This window comes from Ziziphus jujuba, chromosome 3, assembly GCF_031755915.1.
Source record: "Ziziphus jujuba cultivar Dongzao chromosome 3, ASM3175591v1".
Classification (NCBI taxonomy): Eukaryota; Viridiplantae; Streptophyta; class Magnoliopsida; order Rosales; family Rhamnaceae; genus Ziziphus; species Ziziphus jujuba.
In genome coordinates this window covers 25,292,342-25,317,245 of record NC_083381.1, presented here as the reverse complement: position 1 = coordinate 25,317,245, position 24,904 = coordinate 25,292,342, and the positions used below count along the sequence as shown (strand labels likewise).

Sequence of the window (24,904 nt, the reverse complement as noted above, 5' to 3'; positions counted from 1 at the left end):
ATAAACATAAATATATTTTTTTAATAATAAATATGTTATATTGATAGTAGACCTCTATTTTTTTTTTTTTTTTTTGAGATTCTATATGAGATGAATAGTATAATTTAAAATATTTAAAATATAAATTATAAATCAACCCCACGATGATAAATTTTTGTTACAAATACTGAATTGTTTAATTTTATATATAACAAAAAATTAATAAAGTAATACATAACACTATTAAACAGTGATCCACGTGCAATTCATGCCCAGGATATATATATATATATATATATCTATATAAGAGAAAAGATCGAATGTACAGGACAATGCCTTCTCTCAGTAATAAATAATGTACCTTGATTAGTGTCTCCATTCTGCTCATTCTTAGATCGTGCACACAATTTTATTATTTATTTTTTTCCGTGATTTTGTTTTTTGGTAAATTAGGAAAGAAATTTAACATCTAATTTTAAATCCAGATTTGGAGTTTATGACCAATAATTATTATAACTGTTTCAAAAGGATATTGATTTTTTTATTATTATTATTATTTTTTTTTTGTTGAACTTTTTTGATAAATTAGAAAAGAAGATTTTAATAGTAAATTTTGAATTCATATGTGGAGGTTAAAGGAGGATTTGTTTAATTATGTAATTTAAATTATGGTTTTGAAAATGTTAATAGCTTTAAAATTTAATCTACGAACATATAGTAAAAACTATTCACCCAAAAAAAAAAAAAAAAAAGAACATATGGTTTACCAAAATTTAAATAAATGAAGTAATCTTATTGTTTGCTTTTACTTTTTGCATGTTCACAACAGCGGATCCATGATGGGTCCAGTGGGCACATGCCCCACGCTCAATTTCTTTTTCTATTTTTTTAAATATTTTTGTGTGTACTTACTTTTATGCCCTCGAGTTTATTACCGTGCCCTCCCAATTTTTGTCTTTTACATTCTTTTTATGTGTACTTACTTTTATACCCCCTAGTTTTACAACTGATACCCTGTTTCTTCCTTATTAATTTTTATGGATGAGAATATTATTTTTAATTTTAAAAAATAATATTTATCACTATTAGTAAAATTCATATTTATGTATCAATTTTAAAATTCCCACTTACTTTGTATATATTTATATATATATATATTGCGTTACTCTCTCTCTCTCTCTCTCTCTCTCTCTCTCTCTCTCTTCTCTGCTTGACATGTGTGCTATCTGTGTTTTTTTTTTTTTTTTTTTTTTTTTTTAACCATATATATAGAATAAATTATTTTTTAACAATTATAAGTGTCATTTTATCCAAGCCTGCAGGATAAATAGAGAGAGTAATGACACAGTGAGTCAACTATGATAAGAGAGGTATGTAACACTGGTCAAGTATGATAAGACGAAGTCAAGAGAGGAATGTAACACTGAGTCAAGTATGATAAGACGAAGTCAATCATTTAGAAAGCATTTCTCTGAAACACTACTGCCATTTCTTTCCCACTCTCTTTCCTAATATTATCCACATGATATCTTCAAAACAAACAAGTAAGTGCGGACTGCAGAACCAGAATTCATTCTTTCTCTTCCTTTTCCACCATTATTGCTTGCAAGCCAAAAAATAAAAAAAATAAAAAAATAAAAATACAACAATGGATTCTATGTCTACCACACACAGAAAGATCATGAAAGTTGTGAAGGAGAAGAATTTGGAACAACTTAATGATGAGCTGGGAGGGATTGAAGGTGTAGCAACAGCTCTCGGAACCCATACGAGAACAGGGATTCCTGATGATGAAAAGAAGATCGATCAACAACGTAAAAAATTCGGTTCAAACACATATAAAATGCCACGCCCAAAAGGCTTTTTCCGCACCTTATGGCGACCTCTACAAGAATTTGCCATTTTAATTGATTTCGTGAACATGCTTGCTGCCTTTATCCTTTTCGTTGCTGCGTACGGCACCGGTAGCTGCATGCCCTCTTCAGCTCACAAGTCCAGAGCGAACATCAGCGAAGACGAAATCAAAGTTTTGAGAGGTGGACAAAGCAATAATGTTTCGAAATCCGAAATCGTTGTGGGAGATGTGGTTTGCTTAAAGTTCGGAGACGAAGTTCCAGCAGACGGCTTGTTCTTACGAGGGAATAATCTGCAATTAGAGGAGAGGGATAGTGAGATCAGTGGCCGTGCCGTACAAGTAGTTAACGCGGAGAATCCATTTCTGTTTTCTGGATCTCAAGTTGTTAACCCTGATGGTGGAGGCCAGATGATGGTCACTTCCGTTGGCATGAAGGCGAAATGGTGCGAAATGATGGGGCAACACAGTTGCGGTTCAAGTGATGAGGAAATTGTCAAGGTAGAAGATCAAGTATACGTGCTTACTTGCTCAATACGCAAGAAGGTTGGTCTGCCAATTGCCTTACTCGGTGTCATAGCCTTGCTCCCCAGATACTTCACTGGGAACACCAAAAGCTATGAAGGAAATCAGGAATTCGTTGATGGTGATATCCGCGTTAACTTTTGGGATTCTTCACTGCTGAAATTTATAGGAGCTGCTTTTACCACTGTGTTTACTGTAATCCCAGAAAGCTTGCGATTAGGCGTGGCTCTTACCACTTTCTATTCAAAGAAGAGAATGATGGCTGACATGGAAATGGTGAGTGACACTTCCGTCTCCTGTTGTGAGACAATGGGATCTGTCACCACCATCTGTACCAGCAAAACAGGCATTCTCACCATGAACCAGATGGAGGTCAAAAAGTTTTATCTCGGCGAGCACTGTGTTTTGGAAAGTGAGGCTTATTCTACAAATGCTCCTACTCATGTTAAAAATTTGTTGAAAGAGGGAATCGCTCTGAATACGAGTCCTAGTACTCCAACTGATAAAGCAATTCTTTTATGGGCAGTTCGTGTCTTGGATATAGATATGGAAGTGGAAAGCAGGTGTACGGTTCTTCGTCGTGATCATCGTGATGATGAGGCTCCTTTGAACCTTAATTCACAGAAGAAGAAACGTAGTGGGGTTTTGATGAAGAGGGAGGTAGACAACACAGTCCACGTTCATTGGAAAGGAGAAGCAGAGGCGATTTTAAAGATGTGTTCTAGCTGCTACGACATTTCAATTTCTGGAAACCTCATAGATCTCGATGATGGACGAAAAGTTACATTCCGGCGCATCGTTCAACATATGACGGAGAGAAGCCTCCAGTGCATCGCTTTTGCACACAATCAAGTTGAACTGGTCGATGGACCTGACCCACTGAAAGAAAATGGTCTGGTACTATTAGGACTGGTTGGCATCAAAGATCCATGTCGTCCAAAAATGAAAGAAGCCGTGAAAGATTGCCAGAATGCTGGAGTAGATGTCAAGATGTTCACCAGCGACAACATTTCTTCAGCGAAACACATAGCCAGAGAGTGTGGAATACTACTCGATATAGATGATCAGGAAGGAGCAGTAATAACAGGTGAGGCGTTTCGACGCTACTCTGAAAATGAAAGAATGGAAAAAGTTGACCAAATCCGAGTCATGGCCAACTCATCTCAGGATGATAAACTACTAATGGTGAAAACATTAAAGAAAAAAGATGCCATCGTTGCAGTCTCAGGGAACAGCACAAAAGATGTGTTGGCATTGTTGGAAGCTGATGTAGGAATCTCCATGGGGATCAAATCTGGCACTGATGTCGCCAAGAAAGTCTCCGATATCGTAATCTTGGATGATGGTTTTGCATCAGTGGCCAGAGTTCTGAAATCGAGTATATGCATTTACAACAACATGCAGAAATTCATACAGTTTGAGCTCACTCTCAATCTTGCTGCTCTTGCTATCATCTTTATTTCAGCAGCTTGTGCAGGTGAAATCCTATTGACCTCCGGCGACGTACTGTGGCTGAACTTGATTGTAAATACATTGGCTTCTCTGGCTCTTGCCATGGAGAGGCCCACCGAAGAACCCATCAAGAGGCAACCTGTTGGTAGGAAAGAGCCACTCATATCCAACATCATGTTGAGGAACCTCTTAGCTCAAGTTCTGTATCAGATTGTTGTGGTTTTCACATTAATGTTCAAAGCCAAATCCATTCTTGGTGTTGAAACTATGACGGCCAATTCTATTAGGAAAAGAAACACATTGATCTTCCATGCGTTCCTGCTGTGCCAAGTTTTCAACGAATTCAATGCAAGAAATCTAGAGAAGAAGAACGTGTTTAAAGGGTTGCTTAGGGACAGATTGTTTCTAGTTTTTATTGCAATAACCATTTCTGTTGAGGTAATGTTTGTGGAACTCTTTGTGAACCAGAATGATTATTTTGAGAGGTTGGAGTTGTGGCAATGGGGTATATGTTTTGGAATCGGCTTCGTTTCTTGGCCTATTGGTTGTGTCGTCAAGTGCATACCTGTTCCAGAGAAACCGGTTCGATGCTATCTGGGCCTTGTTAATTGATACGATGGAATTAGCTTAATTTGGTAAGAATAAATTCACCAAGTCAAGTGATAGTTTGTGTAATCTCTTTTGAATTTCTTTATTGTTTTTCTTTATGTGATATAGTTTAGTTTGTAAGGCTATGTACTACGGTAAACGTATGTAGTTTTCAGAAACTCAATCTGGCCTTGTTAATTGATACGGTAAATGTATGTGCGGCTTCTAAGCTATATATGGGCCTTGTTAATTGATACGTATGATGGAAGTAGCTCAATTTGGCATGATTATATAAATTCACCTAGTCTAACGGTTGTTTGTGTTCTTTTGGTTTTCTTTATTGCTTTTCTTTTGTGATATATATTGTTTAGTATGTAGGGCTATGATATGAAATTGGTTTTCAGAAACGGCACATTATGAAAACTTCGGAGACTAACAAATTTAATTTAAAGGCAAAAAGAGACGGGCAAAATATCTCTCTCTCTCTCTCTCTCTCTCTATAGATATATATATATATATATATATTCTCTTATACTTGCTTTTTAAGTACATGTGTAGGAAAATTAAATTATATAAAGGAAAATATGTCTATATTTTCATTTGAATGTCTGTTAATAATCGAAACGAAATGGAGGGTAACTAATGTGTAATGAATATGTTTATTTTCGGCAATGATATACCGCTGGCTACAAGCTGTTGGCTATGTAATTTAAATTATGTTTTTAACAGTATTAGTAGATTTTAAAATTATTTACGAAGATATAGTATAGAAGCAAATTTCGTTTAGACTTTTCGGTTTTATAATAATTATATTTAATTTAATAATTTTAGAAAATTATATAACTTTTTTTTTAGTTTTTTTTCTTTTTTTAAATCGAAACTGACACATTTTTCAGTTTTTAGTACTTAACTGTACTAAAAAATTTTCCCCTGATTATATGTAATATTAATTGTATGGAAATACTAATGTGAAATGATAGAACAGATAAGATGTGCTATTGTTGTATTCACCAAAAAGATGTGGTTATTATTGATTACTTTAAAGTCCACAATAAAAACACTCTATCAGTTTGCGAATTTGTGGCACCGTAGTAGAATCATTACCAATGGCACGCTGTGCGCCTAAGTGGCCTAGGTCAATGGCCACCCATCCACTATGTACTTTTGATGTGTCACACGGACATGACTTTTGCAAGTCCAGATTCATTATGGAATTTCTTCCAATTTCTTAAGCATTGGGAATGTGTCGGTGGCGTTCTGCAATCACTGTGATTCAAGTTGCTTATTTAACCCTGTTTTGTTGCTTTTTAAATTACAAAATTCCTCCTTTTATTAGCAAAAGGGTAAAAAGCTTTTAGTTGAATGAATTCGTTTTAGTTAAATGATTGATTGTGCTCTCTTTCATTTCGTTCTTGTGTTTTTCTTTTTTTATTCAAACGTGTATTTCTCTAATTTGTTTTTCCAGTATTGTTTTTCTTTTGTGACTTGTGATACTGTGTGTGAGGCTATGTATCTTTCTTACATGTGGTTGCCAAGGGAACTGTGATAAAAATATGTCTTATGTATTTTCATTCAAATGTTTGTAAATAATAGAAATGTAATTAATAATTTCAGCAAAAATAAAATTAATAAAAGTAGTATACATATATGCAAGTCCGTCAACTCTCTTTTGGTAATGGACTAACGGCATCTCCAATAATTTCTTTAATTTAAAAAATATGTTTTGCAAATTAAAAAATATTTTTTCAAAAATAAAAAATGAAATTTTATTTGGTATTCTAACAAAACACTTAATCAGATTTTTTATTTTGAAATTTTCTATAAATATTAATTATTGTATACTATAAAATAAAATAATAAATATATTTTTTTATAAAAAGTTGTATGAATGATTTTATAATTTGGATAACAACAAATAAAAATTATATAAAATACAAATAAAAAATAATTTTGTCTCTTTATAACAGTAAAATTAATTTTTATATTAAAAACATCTGTTACGTAATTGGGAGAAAAACAAATAGCAACAGAAACAAAAAAAGCGAAGAACAAAACACACAATTTACGTGGAAATTCTTGATGGAAAAAATCACGGGCAGGAAGAAGCAAATTCAATATCGAAAAATTGGTACAAAAATGAGCAAAATTGCGCGATATCCTAAAACCTCAATTACAGCCGAAAAACCTCCAAAAGCATCAAATTATATATTGTACGGAAGACACCTTAAAATTGAACAGATCTGTACCGCGGGACAGCCGTCGGGTTCAGTGGTGGGCTACGGTCTCGGGCCTATCTGCCCGAAACCTCCGCTTCCATCACAGAACCCCAAAATTTTTTCCAAAATTAATTTTACCAAATGGATCGCACCGGAAACTTTTCGAATTGGATCAACAAGAATTCGATGACTAACTCCAACAATATCTTTCAACATGAAAAACATCTTTCAACATGAAAAAAAATAAAAATAAAAAGCTCTGACGAGAGCTCTGACCTGCTCTAATGTCACACAGCCGTACGTACTGAAAGGCAGCAGAACCACGTGAGAAATTAAAAACAAGACAGCCGCTGCGGAAAATATTTCCACCACACAATTTGTGTTCTTTTGCTTTTAACGTACACCAGCCCTTTAATTTGCTCGCTGTTTTGGGGGAAATAATTTTCTTTATAAAGAACGTACACCAGTCCTTTCCGTGTTTCGGTGGTTTTTATTTATTTTATATATAATATATATATATATATATATTTATTGCATCCAAAGAATGATAAACAAATTTAATCCACGAACATATGGTAAAAACTATTCACCCAAAAAAAAAAAAAAAAAAAAAAGAACATATGGTTTACCAAAATTTAAATAAATGAAGTAATCTTATTGTTTACTTTTACTTTTTGCATGTTCACACCAGCGGATCCATGATGGGTCCAGTGGGTACATGCCCCACGCTCAATTTCTTTTTCTATTTTTTTAAATATTTTTGTGTGTACTTACTTTTATGCCCTCAAGTTTATAACCGTGCCCTCCCAATTTTTGTCTTTTACATTCTTTTTATGTGTACTTACTTTTATACCCCCGAGTTTACAACTGACACCCTGTTTCTTCCTTATTAATTTTTATCGATGAGAATATTATTTTTAATTTTAAAAAATAATATTTATCACTATTAGTAAAATTCATATTTATGTATCAATTATTAACTAGTTTATATTAAAATTTTACATTTTTATATAGAAATTTAATTTTTTAATATTTAAAACTGATTTAAATGTAAACAACTTTTAATTAATGCATAAATAAAAATTTCATTAGTGATATTAATAGTGATCACAAATAGCATTGCTCTTAATTTTATCCAAAAAGTGTCATTTATTTCACCAATTTTTGATGAAAACATAATCACCTTCCTAAATATTACAAAATTGATATTGATTAGCAACCAAAAAAAATACTTAATAATTGAAATTAATTTTAAATACATGGTAAATAAATAAATTTATCTAAAAAAAATTAATTGTCATTTATTTCACCTATTCTTAATTAAAACAAAATCACTACCCTTCTAAAAATTACAAAAATTGATATCGATTAGCAACCAAAAAATACTTATTGAAAATGAAGATAAGAGTTTAAAAATATCGATTATAAATTTTAAATCCATATGTGGTAAAGAATGAAATTAAAAATGCAATTTACTAATTAAGGAGGAATTAAGGATTATTATCAAATTTTAAATCAATATTGAATTATTTTTTTAGCAGAACGAAAACTTTTATTAAGCTTGAGAATCAGAAAATGTAAGAGAAACTAGTACTGGACTCGAAAAGTGTTTCTTTGAGTTAAAAATTATTGGTTACATAAATGACTCTTTTGGAATTAAGATAAGAAAATAGTGACTTTGAGTATGAATGATATTTGAAAAGAAAAAGAAAACGAGAAAAGAAAGAAAAGAGAGAGTAATTTCACACTGAGTCAAGTATAATGAGACGAAGTTAATTATTTAGAAAGCATTTCTCTGAAACACTACTGCCATTTCTTTCCTAATCACTTTCTTAATATTATATACATAATATCTTCAAAATAAACAGGTAGTGCAGACTGCAGAATCAGAATTCTTTCTTTCTCTTCCTTTTCCACCATTATTGCTTTCAAGGAGGGAGGGAAAAAAAAAAAAAAATCATGAAAGTTGTGAAGGGGAAGAATTTGAAACAACTTAATGAGGAGCTGAGAGGGATTGAAGGTGTAGCAACAGCTCTCGGAACCCATATGAGAACAGGGATTCCTGATGATGAAAAGAAGATCGATAAACGACGTAAAATATTCGGCTCAAACACGTATAAAAAGCCACGCCCAAAAGGTTTTTTGGTCTCCATTTACCGAACTCTACGAGAATTTGCCATTTTAAATGCTTTCATGAACCTTCTTGCTGCCTTCATCCTTTTCGTTGCTGCCTACAGCATTGGTAGCTGCATTCCCTCTTCAGCTTGCAAGTCCAAAGCGATCATCAGCGGAGACGAAATAGAAGTTTTGAGAGGTGGAGAAAGCAAGAAGGTTTCGAAATCCGAAATCGTTGTGGGAGGTGTAGTTTGCTTAAAGATCGGAGACAAACTTCCAGCAGACGGCTTGTTCTTACGAGAGAATAATCTGCAATTAGTAGAGGAGGGGGATAGTGAGATCAGTGACAGTGCTGTTCAAGTAGTTAACGAGGTGAATCCATTTCTGTTTTCTGGATCTCAAGTTGTTGATGGTTATGGTGGATGCCAGATGATGGTCTCTTCCGTTGGCATGAAGGTGAAATAGTGCAAAATGATGAGGAAACCCAGTTGCGGTTCAAGTGATGAGAAAATTGACACGGTAGAAGATCAAGTAAACAAGCTTACTTGTTCAATACGTAACAAGGTTGGTCTGCCAATTGCCTTGCTCGGTTTTATGGCCTTGCTTGCCAGATACTTCACTGGGAACACCAAAAACTATGAAGGAAACCAGGAGTCATTAGTGGTAAAATCAATGTTAAATTTTGGGATTCATCACTGCAGGAATTTGTAGCAACTGCTTTTACCATTGTGGTGGTTGTAATCCCAGAAAGCTTGCGATTAGGAGTGGCTCTTACCACTTTCTATTCAAAGAAGAGAATGATGGCTGACATGGAAATGGTGAGTGACACTTCCGTCTCCGGTTGTGAGACAATGGGATCTGTCACCACCATCCGTACCAGTAAAACAGGCATTCTCACCATGAACCGGATGGTCAAAGAGTTTTATCTCGGCGAGCACTCTGTTTTGGAAAAAGAGGCTTATCTGACAAATGCTTCTACTCATGTTAAAAATTTGTTGAAAGAGGGAATCACTCTGAATACTAGTCGTAGTACTCCAACTGATAAAGCAATTCTTTCATGGGCAGTTCATGTCTTGGATACAGATATTGAAGTGAAAAGCAGGTGTCCGGTTCTTCGTCCTGATCATCGTGTTGATGAGGCTCCTTTAAACATTAATTCGCAGAAGAAGAAACGAAGTGGGGTTTTGATGAAGAGGGAGGTAGACAACACAGTCCATGTTCATTGGAAAGGAGAAGCAGAGGCGATTTTAAAGATGTGTTCTAACTACAACGACATTTCAATTTCTGGAAACCCCATAAATTTCAATGATGAACAAAAAGTTAAATTCCGGCGCATCGTTCAACATACGACAGAGAGAAGCCTCCAGTGCATCGCTTTTGCACACAATCAAGTTGAACTGGTCGATGGACGTCACCCACTGAAAGAAGATGGTCTGGTACTATTAGGGCTGGTTGGCATCAAAGATGTCAAGATGTTGACCAGCGACAACATTTCCTTAGCGGAAGACATAGCCAGAGAGTGTGGAATACTACTCGATATAGATGATCAGGAAGGAGCAGTAATAACAGGTGAGGCGTTCCCAAACTACTCTGAAAATGAAAGAATGGAAAAAGTTGACAAAATCTGAGTCATGGCCAGCTCATCTCCTAATGATAAACTACTAATGGTGAAAATATTGAAGAAAAAAAGATGGCATCGTTGCAGTCTCTGGGAACATCTCAAATGATGTATTTGCACTGTTGGAAGCTGATGTAGGAATCTCCATGGGGAACAAAGCTGGCACCGATGTCGTCAAGAAAGTCTCCAATATCGTAATCTTGGATGATAATTTTGTATCAGTGGCCAGACTTCTGAAATCGAGTATATGCATTTCCAACAACACACAGAAATTCATACAGTTTGAGCTCACTCTCAATCTTGCTGCTTTTGCTATCATCTTATTTCAGCAGCTTGTGCAGGTGAAATCCCATTGGACTCCAGCGACGTGCTGTGGCTGAACTTGATTGTAAATACATTGGCTTCTCTGGCTCTTGCCACAGAGAGGCCCACCGAAGAACCCATCAAGAGGCAACCTGTTGGTAGGAAAGAGCCACTCATATCCAACATCATGTTGAGGAACCTCTTGGGTCAAGTTGTGTATCAGATTTTGTCGTTTTGACATTACTGTTCAAGGTCAAATCGGGTTTTAAGAAGAGAAACACCTTGATCTTAAATGCTTTCCTGCTGTGCCAAGTTTTCAATGAATTCAATGCAAGAAATGTAGAGAGTATCAAAGACGTGTTTAGAGGGATACACAAGGACGTAGCGTTTCTAGTTTTTATTGGAATAACCATCTCTGCTGAGGTACTGTTTATGACATTTTTTTGGGACCAACGTGAGGGTTATTTTGTGATGTTGAACTTGTGGCACTGGGGTATATGTTTCGGATTTGCCGTCATTTCTTGGCCTATCGATTGGATCGTCAAGTGCATACCTGTTCCGAAGGAACCGCTTGTAAACTATCTTACGGATAAGTTTAAGGTGGTGGCTAGCTCAATTTGGTTTGAAAAAATAATTGAAGCCTTAGTCAAATGAATATTGTGTTTGTGTTCTCTTTGGTTTTCTGTAATGTTGTTCTTTATTTATTTTGTGATTGATATTAATGTTTGTTTGTTTGGTTTGTATTGTGGAAACAGTTCATAATTTGACACTTTGTTTTGGATGGAAAATATGTTTATATATTTTTCATTCAGTATTTGTAAGTCTGTTTTGGTAATGGAATAACGGTTTATTTTGGTAATGGAATAGCGGTTAGCTTTCAACCCCACCAAGCATTGATATGGCTTCGGGGGAAAATTGTTTTTGTTGGAAAATTGGTTATTTAATTACCTCATGTATTCTCTTTTTCTTTTAATTATTATTAAGATTTTATATATATTTCGAGTAACCAAATAATGATAAACAAATTTGTCCCAAAAAAAAAAAAGAAAAAAAGAAAAAGACAGTGGTAAGGAAAATCCATGTGAAATTTTGTCATCCAATTGAAACGTGGTGTTTATGTAAATGAATTATGGTTATAAAAGTGTGTTAATAGCTTACAAGTTTCATTTACAAACATTTGGTAAAAATAAAAACAATTACTAATTTATAAAAAAGACATGCAAATAAACTGATTAAAAAGAAAATTGTTGTAAAATATAATTAACATAACATAATAATAATAATAATAGATCAAATATTTTGTGGTTAAGCTCCATAACTTTGCTCTCAAAAAAAATAAAAAATAAAAAATAAAAAAAAAGAAAAAGAAAGAAAAGCCACATAACTATTTGAACCTCGATCCTCTGCTATGCTTATTATTTATCTATTTTCCGCTGAAACTCTGCTATGTTTAATGGGTCCTTATTTATACTCTTCTTTTAATCCAAGCCTTTAAAACAAAAAAAAAAAAAAAAACAAAAAAAAACATTTAATTTAATGGCCAGAATAAATAACATATATATATATATATTATGATATGCATACGATCACGAAAACTCAACTCATGTACAATTCATATGATTTTTTTTTTTCCTTATTTTCTTTTGTCTAAGTAGGGCAATTTATAAAAGATAGAATTCCATTAACCAAAAAAAAAAAAAAAAAAAAAAAAGGGTAACAGAGAGAAGCCATGGGAAACCTGGGATCAAGATTTTTGAAGCTTGTAAACCAATAGTCATATCCAACCCAGTGAGGAAAAAAAAAAAAAATTCCCTTTTTAATTTCAACAATAAGTTTTGATTTTTTGCCTTTATTATTTTATTTTTATTTTTTCACAAAACCTCAAGCTTTTCTTTACCATGAATGAAAAACAGATCCAAGGAGGAAAAAAAAATAGAAAAAAGAAAAATATAGAAACTCTTATACAAAAAAGTAGGTTCGCAAAAACAAATGCAAACCCATCCTCTTATTAAAAAAAAATAATAATAAAAGTAAAAATAAAAAGATGCAAAACCATCAAAACTTCCAATCTTGATCCAAGTAGCTTTTCTGTTCTCTTGAAAATTTATATTTTTTTGAAATTCTATCATTTTTGATAGGTTGAAGAACTTAGAACCCCCCCCCCCCCAACAAAAAAAAAAAAAAAAGAAGAAGAAAGAAATGGAAAAATCATATAGGTTGTGCATAAGTGAATTTTAGTAATCATGTGCAAGTCTTTTTTTTTGGCTACGAAAAAGGTTGCTATGAAAAATGGGGGTTGTATTAACCAAAAAAGAGGAAACATATAGAAAACAAGCACAAATAGGTGAAGCGAATTAACCCCTTTCCTTGTTCATCCCCTCAACAAATTCTCGGAAGCAGAGAAACGGACACATCCCCAGACCAACTAGAAATCAGACCCCATCGAGAAACAATATGAGCTAGTTTATTATTGTTTCTTGTGATCCAAGCAAAATACACAAACTACAAACTTGAACGTAAACCTAGAGTATCCAAAATAAAGCCTACAAAGGCCCAATGACCAGCAGAGGAACCTGGAGTATTGAGGCTTTGAATCACAGCTTTGATGTCGCTTACGCAGCAGAAATTAAGGTGGCCTTCATCGAAAGCCAGAGTCACTGCCCTAAGGATGGCTATCGCTTCTGCTGCTTTTGGGAGATCTACGGGCTCCTGGTAGACTCGAGCCTTCATAACCCGTCCTTGGTGGTTTTTGACTACTAGTCCAATGCTAGCCGATCCTCCCTTGACAGTTGCATCACAGAAAATTTGCATGACACCAGACGGGGGTGGGTGCCAGGAGATATTATCCGTTGCCAAACCAATTCTACAATTGATGGTCTGATGGTGAAGAGTCCTAGCCACCTTATGCTTTTAAAACCTGTTGATCAAAGCTCTCATATCATCATCCAGAGAGCCCCCAAAGTTTTCAAAGACAAGTCTATTCCGTATCCTCCAAATTGTCTCAAAAGTGAGGGCTGCGAAAATAATGAAATCATTATGATCTGCTGGGTGAACTGGCAGCTGTCCAGTAGGGTTGACTATACGATCAAGGAAAGATTCCAAACTTGTAGGCTGTAAATGTTCCCACTTAACACTCCAAGGGGAGGCCAGCCAAAGAGCTCTAACTACATTGCAGAGAAAAAATAAATAGACTTCAGTTTCAACGCTGTCACAGCCAAAGGGGCAGTTAGAGTTCTCTAAGGACCACTGTCTTTGCAGTAGGATAGATCTCACCGGGAGACCATGAGACGACATCTTCCACAAAAGGAACTTTAGTCGGTCATGGATATTACTATTCCAAAGGAACTTCCACCAAGTAGAAGCCTCACTCATTCGAGATCTTAAAAACTTGTACACTGTCTTAACTTGAAATTTACCAGCCTTGTTCCCCAACTATATCAACTTGTCATCTAAGGACACGTTGCCCCAAAAATTCTCAAGATGTTTCAAACTGAGGCAGAATCAAACAGGCATTCCAACAAATTTCTGTTCCATTCATCGTTATCTTGAAGAAGAGAATCTACCATTCCAACCTTGAGTTCAGCAGAGTTTGGATTTGGATTAGGCCTTAAATTGGGGTTGTCGGGAATCCACGGATTCTCCTAGAAATTAATATTATCCCCTCTTCCCACTCAAAAACAGATGCCCTTTGCCAAGCCAGACAAATGCTCAGAACACCTCTCCACTACCAGGAATGAGTTCTCTTTCGTTCAGCATGCATAAACGACAAATGTGGGAAGTATTTGGCCTTGAGGGCACGAACCCAAACTAGCTCTGAGTTTTGCTCCAGATACCACCCAAGCTTGCACAATAACACCGTGTTAACATCTTCCAACCTCCGAATACCCAAGTCTCCCTGCATTTTAGACATACAAACTCGGCTCCATGCTACTGGAGTGAAATGCAATGTAAAGCAGGCCGAACCCTTCCAAAGAAAATTTTTGGCAAGCGTGTCTATGTTCTTGCACCAACCTAATGGCAGTTTATGTGTAGAGAGAGTATACAAAGGAATAGCTGTGATCACAAACTTAACCAAAATTGCTCGGCCTGCCTAGGACAAAAGATTGGCCTTCCAACCTTGGAGCCTGATTTCAACTCTCTTCTTTAGTTCCTCAAAATCCTTGCTTTTGTTACTTCCAGTGAAGAGAGGATTCCCTATATATTTAGCGTCCTTTGGTAACTCTTTGACATTTAGGATACGTTTGAGCTTGGCTTTGAGTGTGCGAAGAACGTTCTTGGAGAAGAAACAACCAGACTTAGCAAGGTTAGCCAATTGTCCCATCCAATTACAATAGCGTTTCATACAATTGGTTACTTACTGCACTTCTGTCTTATTTGCTTTGCAAAATATCAAAATATCATCCGCAAAAAAAACATGGGAAATAGGTGGACTCGTTCTTCCAAGCTTGATGCCATGAATCTTTCCATCTAATTCTAGATTATAAAGTAATCTGGACAGCAATTCAGCAAAAATAATATAGAGATAAGGCAAAATGGGATCACCTTGGCGAATTCCATGTTCCATCTTTATCATCCCACAAATACTACCGTTGAGTAGAAGAGAAGCAGAATCACTAGAGTAACACTGACTTAGAAGACTAGTTACTATTGTTAAAAAGCCTAGCTGAACAAGAATTTTATTGAGCACACTCCAATTAACACGATCATACGCTTTGTGCATATCAAATTTGATCCCAACGAGTCCACTCGATCCCTTCTTTGTCTTAAAGGAGTGACAAATTTCATTGACCAAGATGGTGTTTTCTCCAATCCAATGCCCGATAATGAAAGCTGTTTGGTTCGGGAAAATGATTTTACCCAAGAGGGGTCGCAGGCAATCAACCAACAGTTTGGAGAAAACTTTATAAATGGTGTTGCACAAGCTAATCGGGCGAAGGTGGTTAAAATGAGTCGGGAATTTGGATTTAGGAATTAGAACTAAGGTTGTTCTTTTCGACGCTGAGGGAATTCTACCAAAGATGAAACTGTCTTGAATAGATTTAACAACATCGTCACCGACGACGTTCCAAAACCAATGAAAAAAGCAAGCAGGCATTCCATCGGGATCGGGGGACTTAAAAGGATTCATCTTTTTATAACTTCCATGATTTCAATCTCTGAAGGCATAGCAGAAAGCATGCTATTCTCGTCCCTTGTGACAACCGGACTAAACAGAGTAAGCAACGGCGGACAATGCTCCACACCCTCGCCCGTGAACAATTTTGTGAATTTTTCCAGTAAATGTCTTCCTATAGCCTCCCTAGAAACCAACCATTCACCATTTTCATCCTTAAGTGCCCCTAAAAACAGTCTTCTCCAATTGGCCAAGGCAGAAGCATGGAAAAATTTTGAGTTCCTGTGGTCCAAAATTTTTCACTGGAACCCTAGACAAGCCCTGATCCCAGGGAAACCCTACCGGATCCTCCAATGGAAAATCCAGCAGAACCTCCCCTAAGGGTTGGGCTTACCAAAATTTTTCTGCACTGAAAACACACTTCTAAATGCACCATTTTATTCCTCCCACTTTACTACAAAATATTACCATAAATTTCAGCACTTCAAATAAATGACAGGGAACTAATGCAATAATTAAGGAAATATATCCTATGGTATACAGAGCATCATAAGAAACAATTAAGTACGAAAGTTTTACAACAAGGTAGAAAGAAAATTACATAATAAGAAACGAAGGAAAGAAGACTTCTCGAAGTTTCGGGAACGATCAAACTGTCGAGCTCGTCCTGATCGAACAATGTCTACCACCTGAGTCTAAGGGAACGAAATTTGAAAACATGAGATGCTAATCATCTCAGTGAGTGACCCAGTCTACTAGCTACTAATAATCAAGTAATTTAATAATAAGTAAATGAATAAATAATTATTAAATAAATAAATACATGAATGGTTTAGTAATAACGGTTGAAAATAATTTTTCTCTCAAAACCCTCACGGTCACTCAGTTGGAAATGTTCCCTTTTTACAACGTTTTCACAAAACCCGATGCTTTATGCCCAAGATTCAGAAAAATAATTAACCAAATAATTTACAAATAAAACACAACAAATTAAGAATCCAAAATTAGAATGAGAATAATAATAGAATGAGATTAAACTTTTGTAACAATCCTAAAAGATTAATAACATATTATCAACAGATAATACAAAGATATCAATGATAATCATATTAAAACAATTCAGAAAATAATCAAATAATTAGAATAACTCAATTAATTGCACAATTAAATAAAGGAATAATTTAATCAATTAAAACACCCATTTAAAATAAATGTTAAGAATATAATAAAATGAAGGAAAATATAATATATTAGAATGGATTTCAAAATACCAAAACAATTTGAATAATAATGTCGTAAAAACATTTTTATAAAAATTACGTAGCCTTTAAATTTAAATAATTAATGAAACACTATTAAATATATTTTATTAAAAATCAGGTCGTGAAAACCATTTGATGCACACACTATATACTAGTGGCACCAACGGTACCCAGCATCTCGAGCACCGCCAGATAGGAGGTTAAAGAGAGAAACCGGCATACGGTTGCATGCCGTCCCACCGCGTCGTTGCTAACAGGCGTTCCGGCCATGGAAGGGCAGCCTACCCTCATCCGATGGCAACCACAGGACAACCCCATAAATCACCTGTGCGCTACTCACACCTACCTGCGCGCTAATCATATCAATGTGCGCACTAATCATATTCACATATATAGAACACCAGTACATGTGTGGTGCATCTAAAAACTCGTAAATCATAAAATCAATATTTGTATAAAATACCACCGGGTTTATCTTATTCATTTAAACCCATAAATTTTTCATATTTCTTTTTTAAAATCATCATCATAAATCCATTGTATAAATTCCATAAATTTCAAATCCATCAACTCTTAAGTTCATCAGTTCAAATATATGAATTTTCCTAATGGCATAAAGTCAAATCTTTAATATTCCAACGTATAAATATTTTTAAACATAATAATTCAAACCCATATCTTTCTCAAAATTTCAAAAATTAATTTAAATCAACATATCCTTTAAACCCATATAAACTTCATAAATAATTAAATTCCACGATTCCTCAATATATAATAAATTTAAAATAAATAATTTCCTTCAAATCCATACAATCAATCCATACCAAAGTAGTATTAAATCACATAATTTCATAAGTATTAAAATCATATAACTATGCACAATAAATCTAATAATAAACATAACAATAAATTAAAGGAATTAAATCCACAATTCCTTTAATTCACAAATATATTTTTGGCGCCAAAACACACATTGAAATTATCATAAATTAACAATATAAAATTAAAGAGTAATTTTATTAAATCACTAACACATAAAACATAATTTCCAAATAATCAATTAACACAAAATATATAATTAATCACCCAAAACAATTTTGAAGGTGGGTCACTCACCTCGAGCACACAATTAATCCAAGATCCTCCATGGGATCAATTCCACGACGCACATGTGCTCCTAGAACAATAATATTACACAACTCAAATAAATTAATATTTTATTCGGATAAATAATACCCGGTACCCGGGGGGGACTAACACAAACGACAACAAAAATTTACGAGTAATATACCGAATCGAAGCTTGTGAAAGGAGGATTACGAATCTGGTCTTACTTCTTGGAGATCGGACCCGTGGTGGCCGGAATCTTGCCGAAAAACTCTCGGATTTTAAGTCCTCGATTCTCTCAATCTGTCGCGAATTGGGGAAAGTGGACACTGGATTTGGGTTCAGGGGGTCAGAATTAATGGGAAAGGATGGGCGGTGCAACTGGAAACTCATCGGAAAGTCGATTTCTCGACGAGCCACCGTGGTCACTGGAATCCGCCACCGCCGGCGGCGCGTCCGGTGGCCACTGGCAGTGATTTTTGGTGGGAAGGTAGATCGGGGAATGGGTGACTCAATGGGACTGGCGGTGAAGCAAACGGAGGTCGGAATAGGAAGAAATCTTGGTTTGAAGTAATTGGAGCCGCCGCCCGAAAAAGCCTCGATCCGGGCGCATCAGCGGTCGGTTGGTGGGTTATGTTTCTCTCTCTAGCTCTCTCTCTCCGCCCCTCTTTCTCTCTCCTTCCCCGGCTCATGCGTTTTGCCAAAATAAAAGCCACCCGTGGGTGACACTGTTCCCTCATGGGATTGGCTGAAAATGCTACATGTGGCACACACTGTTCCCTCAAGTCAAAATATATTAAAATATTACGGTATTCGAAAAATTTTGCATGTCCATAACTTTTTAACCAGATGTCCAATTTAAGCGTACCGCTAGTCTATGAACTCATATCGACGAGTACTTCACAACCATGCATGAGTCAAAGCTCAACTTTGCATGAACAAAAAGTCAACTTCGGCACCCCTTGAACAATTTGGACCTCAACTTGTTTTGCTCATAACTTTCAAACCGTAGCTCCGTTTTTTACGTGCTACTAGTCTATGAACTCGTGTCAACGTGTACTTCGTAACGGCACCTGGGTCAATGTGAAATTCCATCAAGAACAAAAAGTCAACATTTGACCCCTTCTCGGTCAATGACGATCAAACCCGGTCAACCTTGGTCAAATTTTAGAAATTCCAATGTACTTCGGGATGGGGTGTTACATCCTGTCCCCGGCTTGGAGCCACAATTCCCTCGACTTTTGTCTCCAGATGAGGTCCTGTCTGTAAAGCCATTCATCCAGATCTCGCTGCACCCCTTTCATGCGCTTTAGGACATAAGTTGAAGGTTCCAAGCGTTGAAGATAACTAAGTGGATTTTCTAAGACCTTAATTCTTGTTTGACAAAATCCAAAGCTCCTTTTATTCCATTTTTTAGTGCCATTGCCGTATGCTGAAGCTTTGCAGATAAGGATACTCTTCAAACTCCACTACTAGCATCCTCCCATGCCTTAGTCACAATGCTTTCACACGTAGGATCACGAACCCATGCTTCTAAAAAATGAAAAGGTCTGGGGGTTTTGCTGTGATCCATAGAAAGCAAAAACATAATCAGCACATGATCTGACCGTGAAGCACATAGATGGATAATGCCTGCCTTATCAAAGTGTAGCCACCACTCAAGACTAACCATAGCTCTATCTAGCCGTTCTCGTATGTTAGCTTGTCCCCCTCTCTTGTTACACCAAGTAAAAGGCTGACCAGTAAATCCCAGATCAATAGCTCCCATGGATTGAGAAAAGTTTCTCAAATAAAAATTTGTCTTTCCAGAGACTCTCCTGCCACCCCTTTTCTCATCTTAAGATATGACATCATTAAAATCTCCTATACAAATCCACTCATCGAAACCCTGAGAAATGCAACAACATAAAGAGTTCTAGAAATCATGTCTCAATGTTCTTTCAGCAAGACAATAACAAAGCCAAAGACTCCAGCATAATCCCAGGTAGGACTTTATTGTGATTCCAATGATCCACTCAAAACTAAAGGTCACTTCCCAATCACACTCCCCTTTCCACATAACAGCCAAATTCCCTTTACAGTTAAGAGTACCTACTGCATGCCAATGGTCAAACTAGAGGGAATTACCTAACTGTGCGAACTTCTCTGAACTTAACTTGATCTCAATGAGAAAGAGACCCTGGGGGGAGGAATTCCTAATCAAGCCTCGGAGGCTTCTAATTGCAGAGGGCCTCCCTAGTCCTCTGCAGTTCCAGGACAATAACTTCATTGGGGAGGAAGGGGCATGGTAAGGCCCGCTTCCTCAGCCAAACTATTGTAAGGACAAACTTCACCATTCTGCGAACTTAGAACTTCCTCCAAAAACCGACGCCTTACTCTATTCTTCAAACTAGAACTCTTTTTTTGATCTTTTTCTAATTTTCAGACTCATACGTAAGGGATCAGGGTGGGCCACATAAGGGAACTTGAGTGTCTCATTAAAAGTCCCTGCGGGGTTAGCAGAAGTAGGGTTCAACAAGGTTTGAGCTTTAAAGGCTGTTGAGGTGGAAGTAGAAATCAGCTCTTTGGTAACTAATAAACTCTCATCCAAATCACTTAGGCCAGCCAAGATGCTTTTTCGTTTCTAACCCATCTGTTTTTCTACTTTGTGAGTAAGTAAATTGCCACCTTCAAAGGTCGAACTCTCACGGGCCCAGTTCTTTGGCCCACTGACCTTTGCAATTGAAGCAGGATTCAAAAATTCAAATGTAGTAGGCTCTCGGTCCCCGAATTGAACTTGATTGATGTTGGATAGACACACCATCCCCCTCTTCCACGTGCCTCGGTATAAGTGGCTCAGACTGAGACGTCACCTCAAGGTTAAAGCCAATCAATTTGGAATCGTTCGATCTACGTCCCCGCTGTGTTGACTCGCCAATGAACCCCGAAGCTCACCGTTCGCCACCATCCAAGTTAATGAGGGCTTCTTCCTCACCACCCACACCCTAAACTGGATTGCTATCACTAGAGAGTGGATCAAAGATTTCTTTCCGAGATAATTCCATTCTCCTCAGGGAACTACCTTCAACTACAATAGAATAAGCATCTGCCTCTGCATGAATCCAAGGACCATACAGATACCCATCTGAGAGTTGATTATGAAGGGTTGGGTTAGCACAAGCAGCGTTGCCATGTCCGATAACACCACAATTGTAGCAAAATTCCACCAAACGTTCATAGCAGAACTTGGTCCAGATCTTACCGTGTCCAATTTTCTGCATGAAACCAATGAGAAGAGGTTTTCTCACACCCACTTTGACTTGGATTCTCATGTAACGAGTACCCACAATGTTTGTTCGAGAAGCTGTGTCTCATTGAAGCACTTCCTTGAATAAACCCTCGATTGTAACAACATTGTCCCTAGTCATGTACTGGAGAGGGAGACCATGGATCTGAATCCATAATGAAGAAAAGCTAAAATCTAAGTCATTAATTGCCATCTTGTGACCCCATTCTCGTAGCAGAAGGTGTGAACCAGAGAGAGACCAAGGTCATTTGGCCCAAATATAGTTGCAGTCAAGTGCTGTTTTGAAAACAAACAAAAAGATGTTCAGACCTAATTGTTCCATCTCGACTGGCTCCTATGTAAACCAGACTCTTTTGATAATCACTGAAACTTTGCCTTGATTAACAATTTTGTCGGATAGAATTTTTCCCACTAAACGGCATTGTGATACCTTTTTTGCACTTTGTTCATCGGCTATCAAACTTAGCTCTGGGTGTTAGGACCCGTCCAGAATTCCTCCCCGGAACACTAGACAAGCCTTGATCCCAGGGAAATACCACCGAACCTTCCAACGGAAAATCCGGCAGCACCTCCCCTAAGGGTAGGACTTACCAAAAATTACCTGCACTGAAAACACACTCCTATAAACATCCCCTTATTCCTCCCACAATACTACAAATTGATTTCCACAAATTTTCAGCCCTTCAAAGAATGACAGTAACTCAATGCATAAATCAAATGCATCCAATACAGTATACAGAGCATTATACAAATGAATGTGGAATTTAATACAATGACAGATAAAGAAGTAATACAAGATGGAGAGGAAAAAGAGAGGAAATACTTCTTGGACTTTCAGCAACGAACTGAGACGTTGGGCTCACCCCGGACAATCAACGTCTCCCAACCTGGACCTATGGGAACGGAATTTAAAAACGTGAGATGCTAATTATCTCAGTCAGTGACCCTAACTACTGAACACCTTTAATATTGATAATATAACAAATAAAGGAATTTAATTAATACCAGTAATTAAATAGATAAATAAATAATAAACAATTGAGGTAATAATTTCTCTCAAAACTCTCACTATTCACTCCGTTGGAAATGTTCCCCTTTTAAAACATTTTCACAAAACCCGATATTCGTATTTCCCGAAACCAAGGGATCAAATAATTTAATAAACAACAAATAAACAAATAAATAAATACCCCAAATATAAATAAAATGTAATAAATTATAATAAATAATTTTTGTACTCTTTGGGGTTTGAAATTTCTATCCGAAAAATTTGTACTTGACGCACCACATCATATACCAGTGATGCCCTCCGATACCCAGCGTCCCGAGCACCGACTGGCGGGGAGATTAAAGAGAGAAACTTGCAAACGGCACTTCGGCATCCCGACAGTACCGCTGCTGAAACCGTCATCCCGGCCAAGGAGGGGGGCGGCTATGTGCACTATATCAAACCTGCCTGCCCACGGTCCAATGGCAACTCACGGGAGACATAATACTTGCGCGCTAACCATATACATACACCAGAACACCAATACTGTATGAGTACGTCTAAAATAATTATTAAATCATTTATAACCGTACCGTTCTTTCCAAAATTACCGTGGGAAATATACCAATTCTCACATTTACAATCCCACATATTTCCATTTAACAAACCCGGTACGAAAACATCGATAACCAATAAAAATAATTTTTCTCGCAACACGCGGTTCAACAAATAATATACCACGGGCATAATTATGAAAATTAAACCACCAAATTAAACAAATAATTTTCTTAAAATATTCAAACCAATTATACCCAAAAATAATATAAAATCCAGACACAATTAATTGCTGAAAATACTTGCTCATGTGTACTAAATACCATTTAATCACAATAAAATAATAATTGGGAATTTCTTAATGACCCCAAATTTCCGTTTAGCACCAATGGGTAAATATATATAAAATAATATATATTTTTTTTCCCGATTATATTTAAAATACACCACATGAGCATAAATTCCAGATATCAAATTAACACGACATAAATATAATTAATTGCCCAAAATAGTTTTCAAGGTGGGTCACTCACCTGGAGCACGCAATTAACCTAAGATCCTCCATGGGATCAATTCCACGACTCACCTGTGCTCCTAGAACACAATTCACACATAGTCAAATAAATTAATATTTTATTCAGGTAAATAATACCCTATACCTGGGGGGTTAAACACAAACGTTATCCAAAATTGTCGAATAATATACCGAATCAAAGCTTGTGGAATGAGGATCGTATTACCGGTCTCCATTGACCTCAATTCCGCCGGCGGTGGCCGGAATTTGGCCGGAAAGCTTCGGCCGGTTTTGATCTCCTCGTATCTCGCAAACCGCTTCGAATTTTGGAAATTGGAGGCCATATTTGAACTGAGAGGACCCAAAATAGGGGGAGAGGGGTGGCAATTTGGACTGGGCTGGCCAGAAACGGCGAGAATCGCCGGAAAAATTTCAACCCGCCGCCGTGACTTCACCGGCCCGATTTGGGCACGTTGTCGGCCAGCCGGTCGCCAAATTTGGCTGGTGAGCTCGCCGGCATGTGGTTTTGGACCGTGGCCGGCGTGTGTGGCAAGGTGGTGGCCGGAAATGGTGAACACGGGAGAGAGAGAGAGACAGCCGGTGGGAGAAAAATGAAGGAGAAGGAAGAAGAAGGAGGAAGAAGAAGAAGAAGAAAGAGAACGGGGCTGGGTCCCCTTTTTTCCCACGTGGGGGAAAGAGAAAAAGAAAAAAAAAAGAAAAAAAAGAAAAGAAAAAGAAATAAAAGAAAATAAAATAAAATAAAAATAATTAAATAATATTAAAAAAATAATATTATTATATAAAATAACCATAAAATAATATGGTATTAAGCATGGTTGACATGTGGCATCTCAACATGGTGACACATGGTCACATTTATTAAGTTACACGTGGCACATCGTTACACGTTTAAAAAAATAATATTAAAATAATACGGTATTTGAAAAACTCTACAGGTCCATAACTTTCAAACCACATGTCCAAATCGGATGTGCCGCTAGTCTACAGACTCGTATCGACGAGAACTTTACAACCATGCATGATTCAAAGCTCAACTTTGCATGAATAAAAAGTCAACTTTGGCATCCCTTGGACAATTTGGACCTCAACTTGTTTTGCTCATATCTTTCAAACCGTAGCTCCGTTTTGAACGTGCTACTAGTCTACGAACTCGTGCCAATGTGTACTTCGTAACGGTACCTCATTCAACCTAGAATTCCAACTGGAACAAAAAGTCAACTTTTGACCCCTTTCGGTCAACGGTTAAATGTCAAAGTCAACGGTCAACGGTCAACCTCGGTCAAAGTTGGAAAACTTCCGTTGTATTTTGGGACAGGGTGTTACACTGGGATACCAAGTTCTCCGCTGTAGTTTGGGCCTTCCATTGAGAAGAAGCAAGGGGGACTGTCACTAAGTTGGTCGTAGAAAGTA

The 24,904-nt window shown here is 36.6% G+C and overlaps 2 protein-coding genes across 2 annotated transcripts; both read left to right on the top strand.

Moving 5' to 3' along the window:
• The first annotated feature begins 1,627 nt into the window (after positions 1-1,627).
• LOC132803165 (calcium-transporting ATPase 12, plasma membrane-type-like) lies at positions 1,628-4,420 on the top strand. The gene has a single exon (XM_060815432.1). The coding sequence runs from the start codon at positions 1,628-1,630 to the stop codon at positions 4,418-4,420; it is 2,793 nt and encodes a 930-aa protein (XP_060671415.1).
• A 4,151-nt stretch (positions 4,421-8,571) lies between these two features.
• On the top strand, positions 8,572-10,886 carry LOC132803164 (calcium-transporting ATPase 12, plasma membrane-type-like). The gene is made up of 4 exons (XM_060815431.1): positions 8,572-9,183; positions 9,429-10,296; positions 10,433-10,588; positions 10,675-10,886. Exons 1-4 carry the CDS (start codon positions 8,572-8,574, stop codon positions 10,884-10,886), a joined length of 1,848 nt encoding a protein of 615 aa, XP_060671414.1.
• Positions 10,887-24,904: the final 14,018 nt, after the last annotated feature.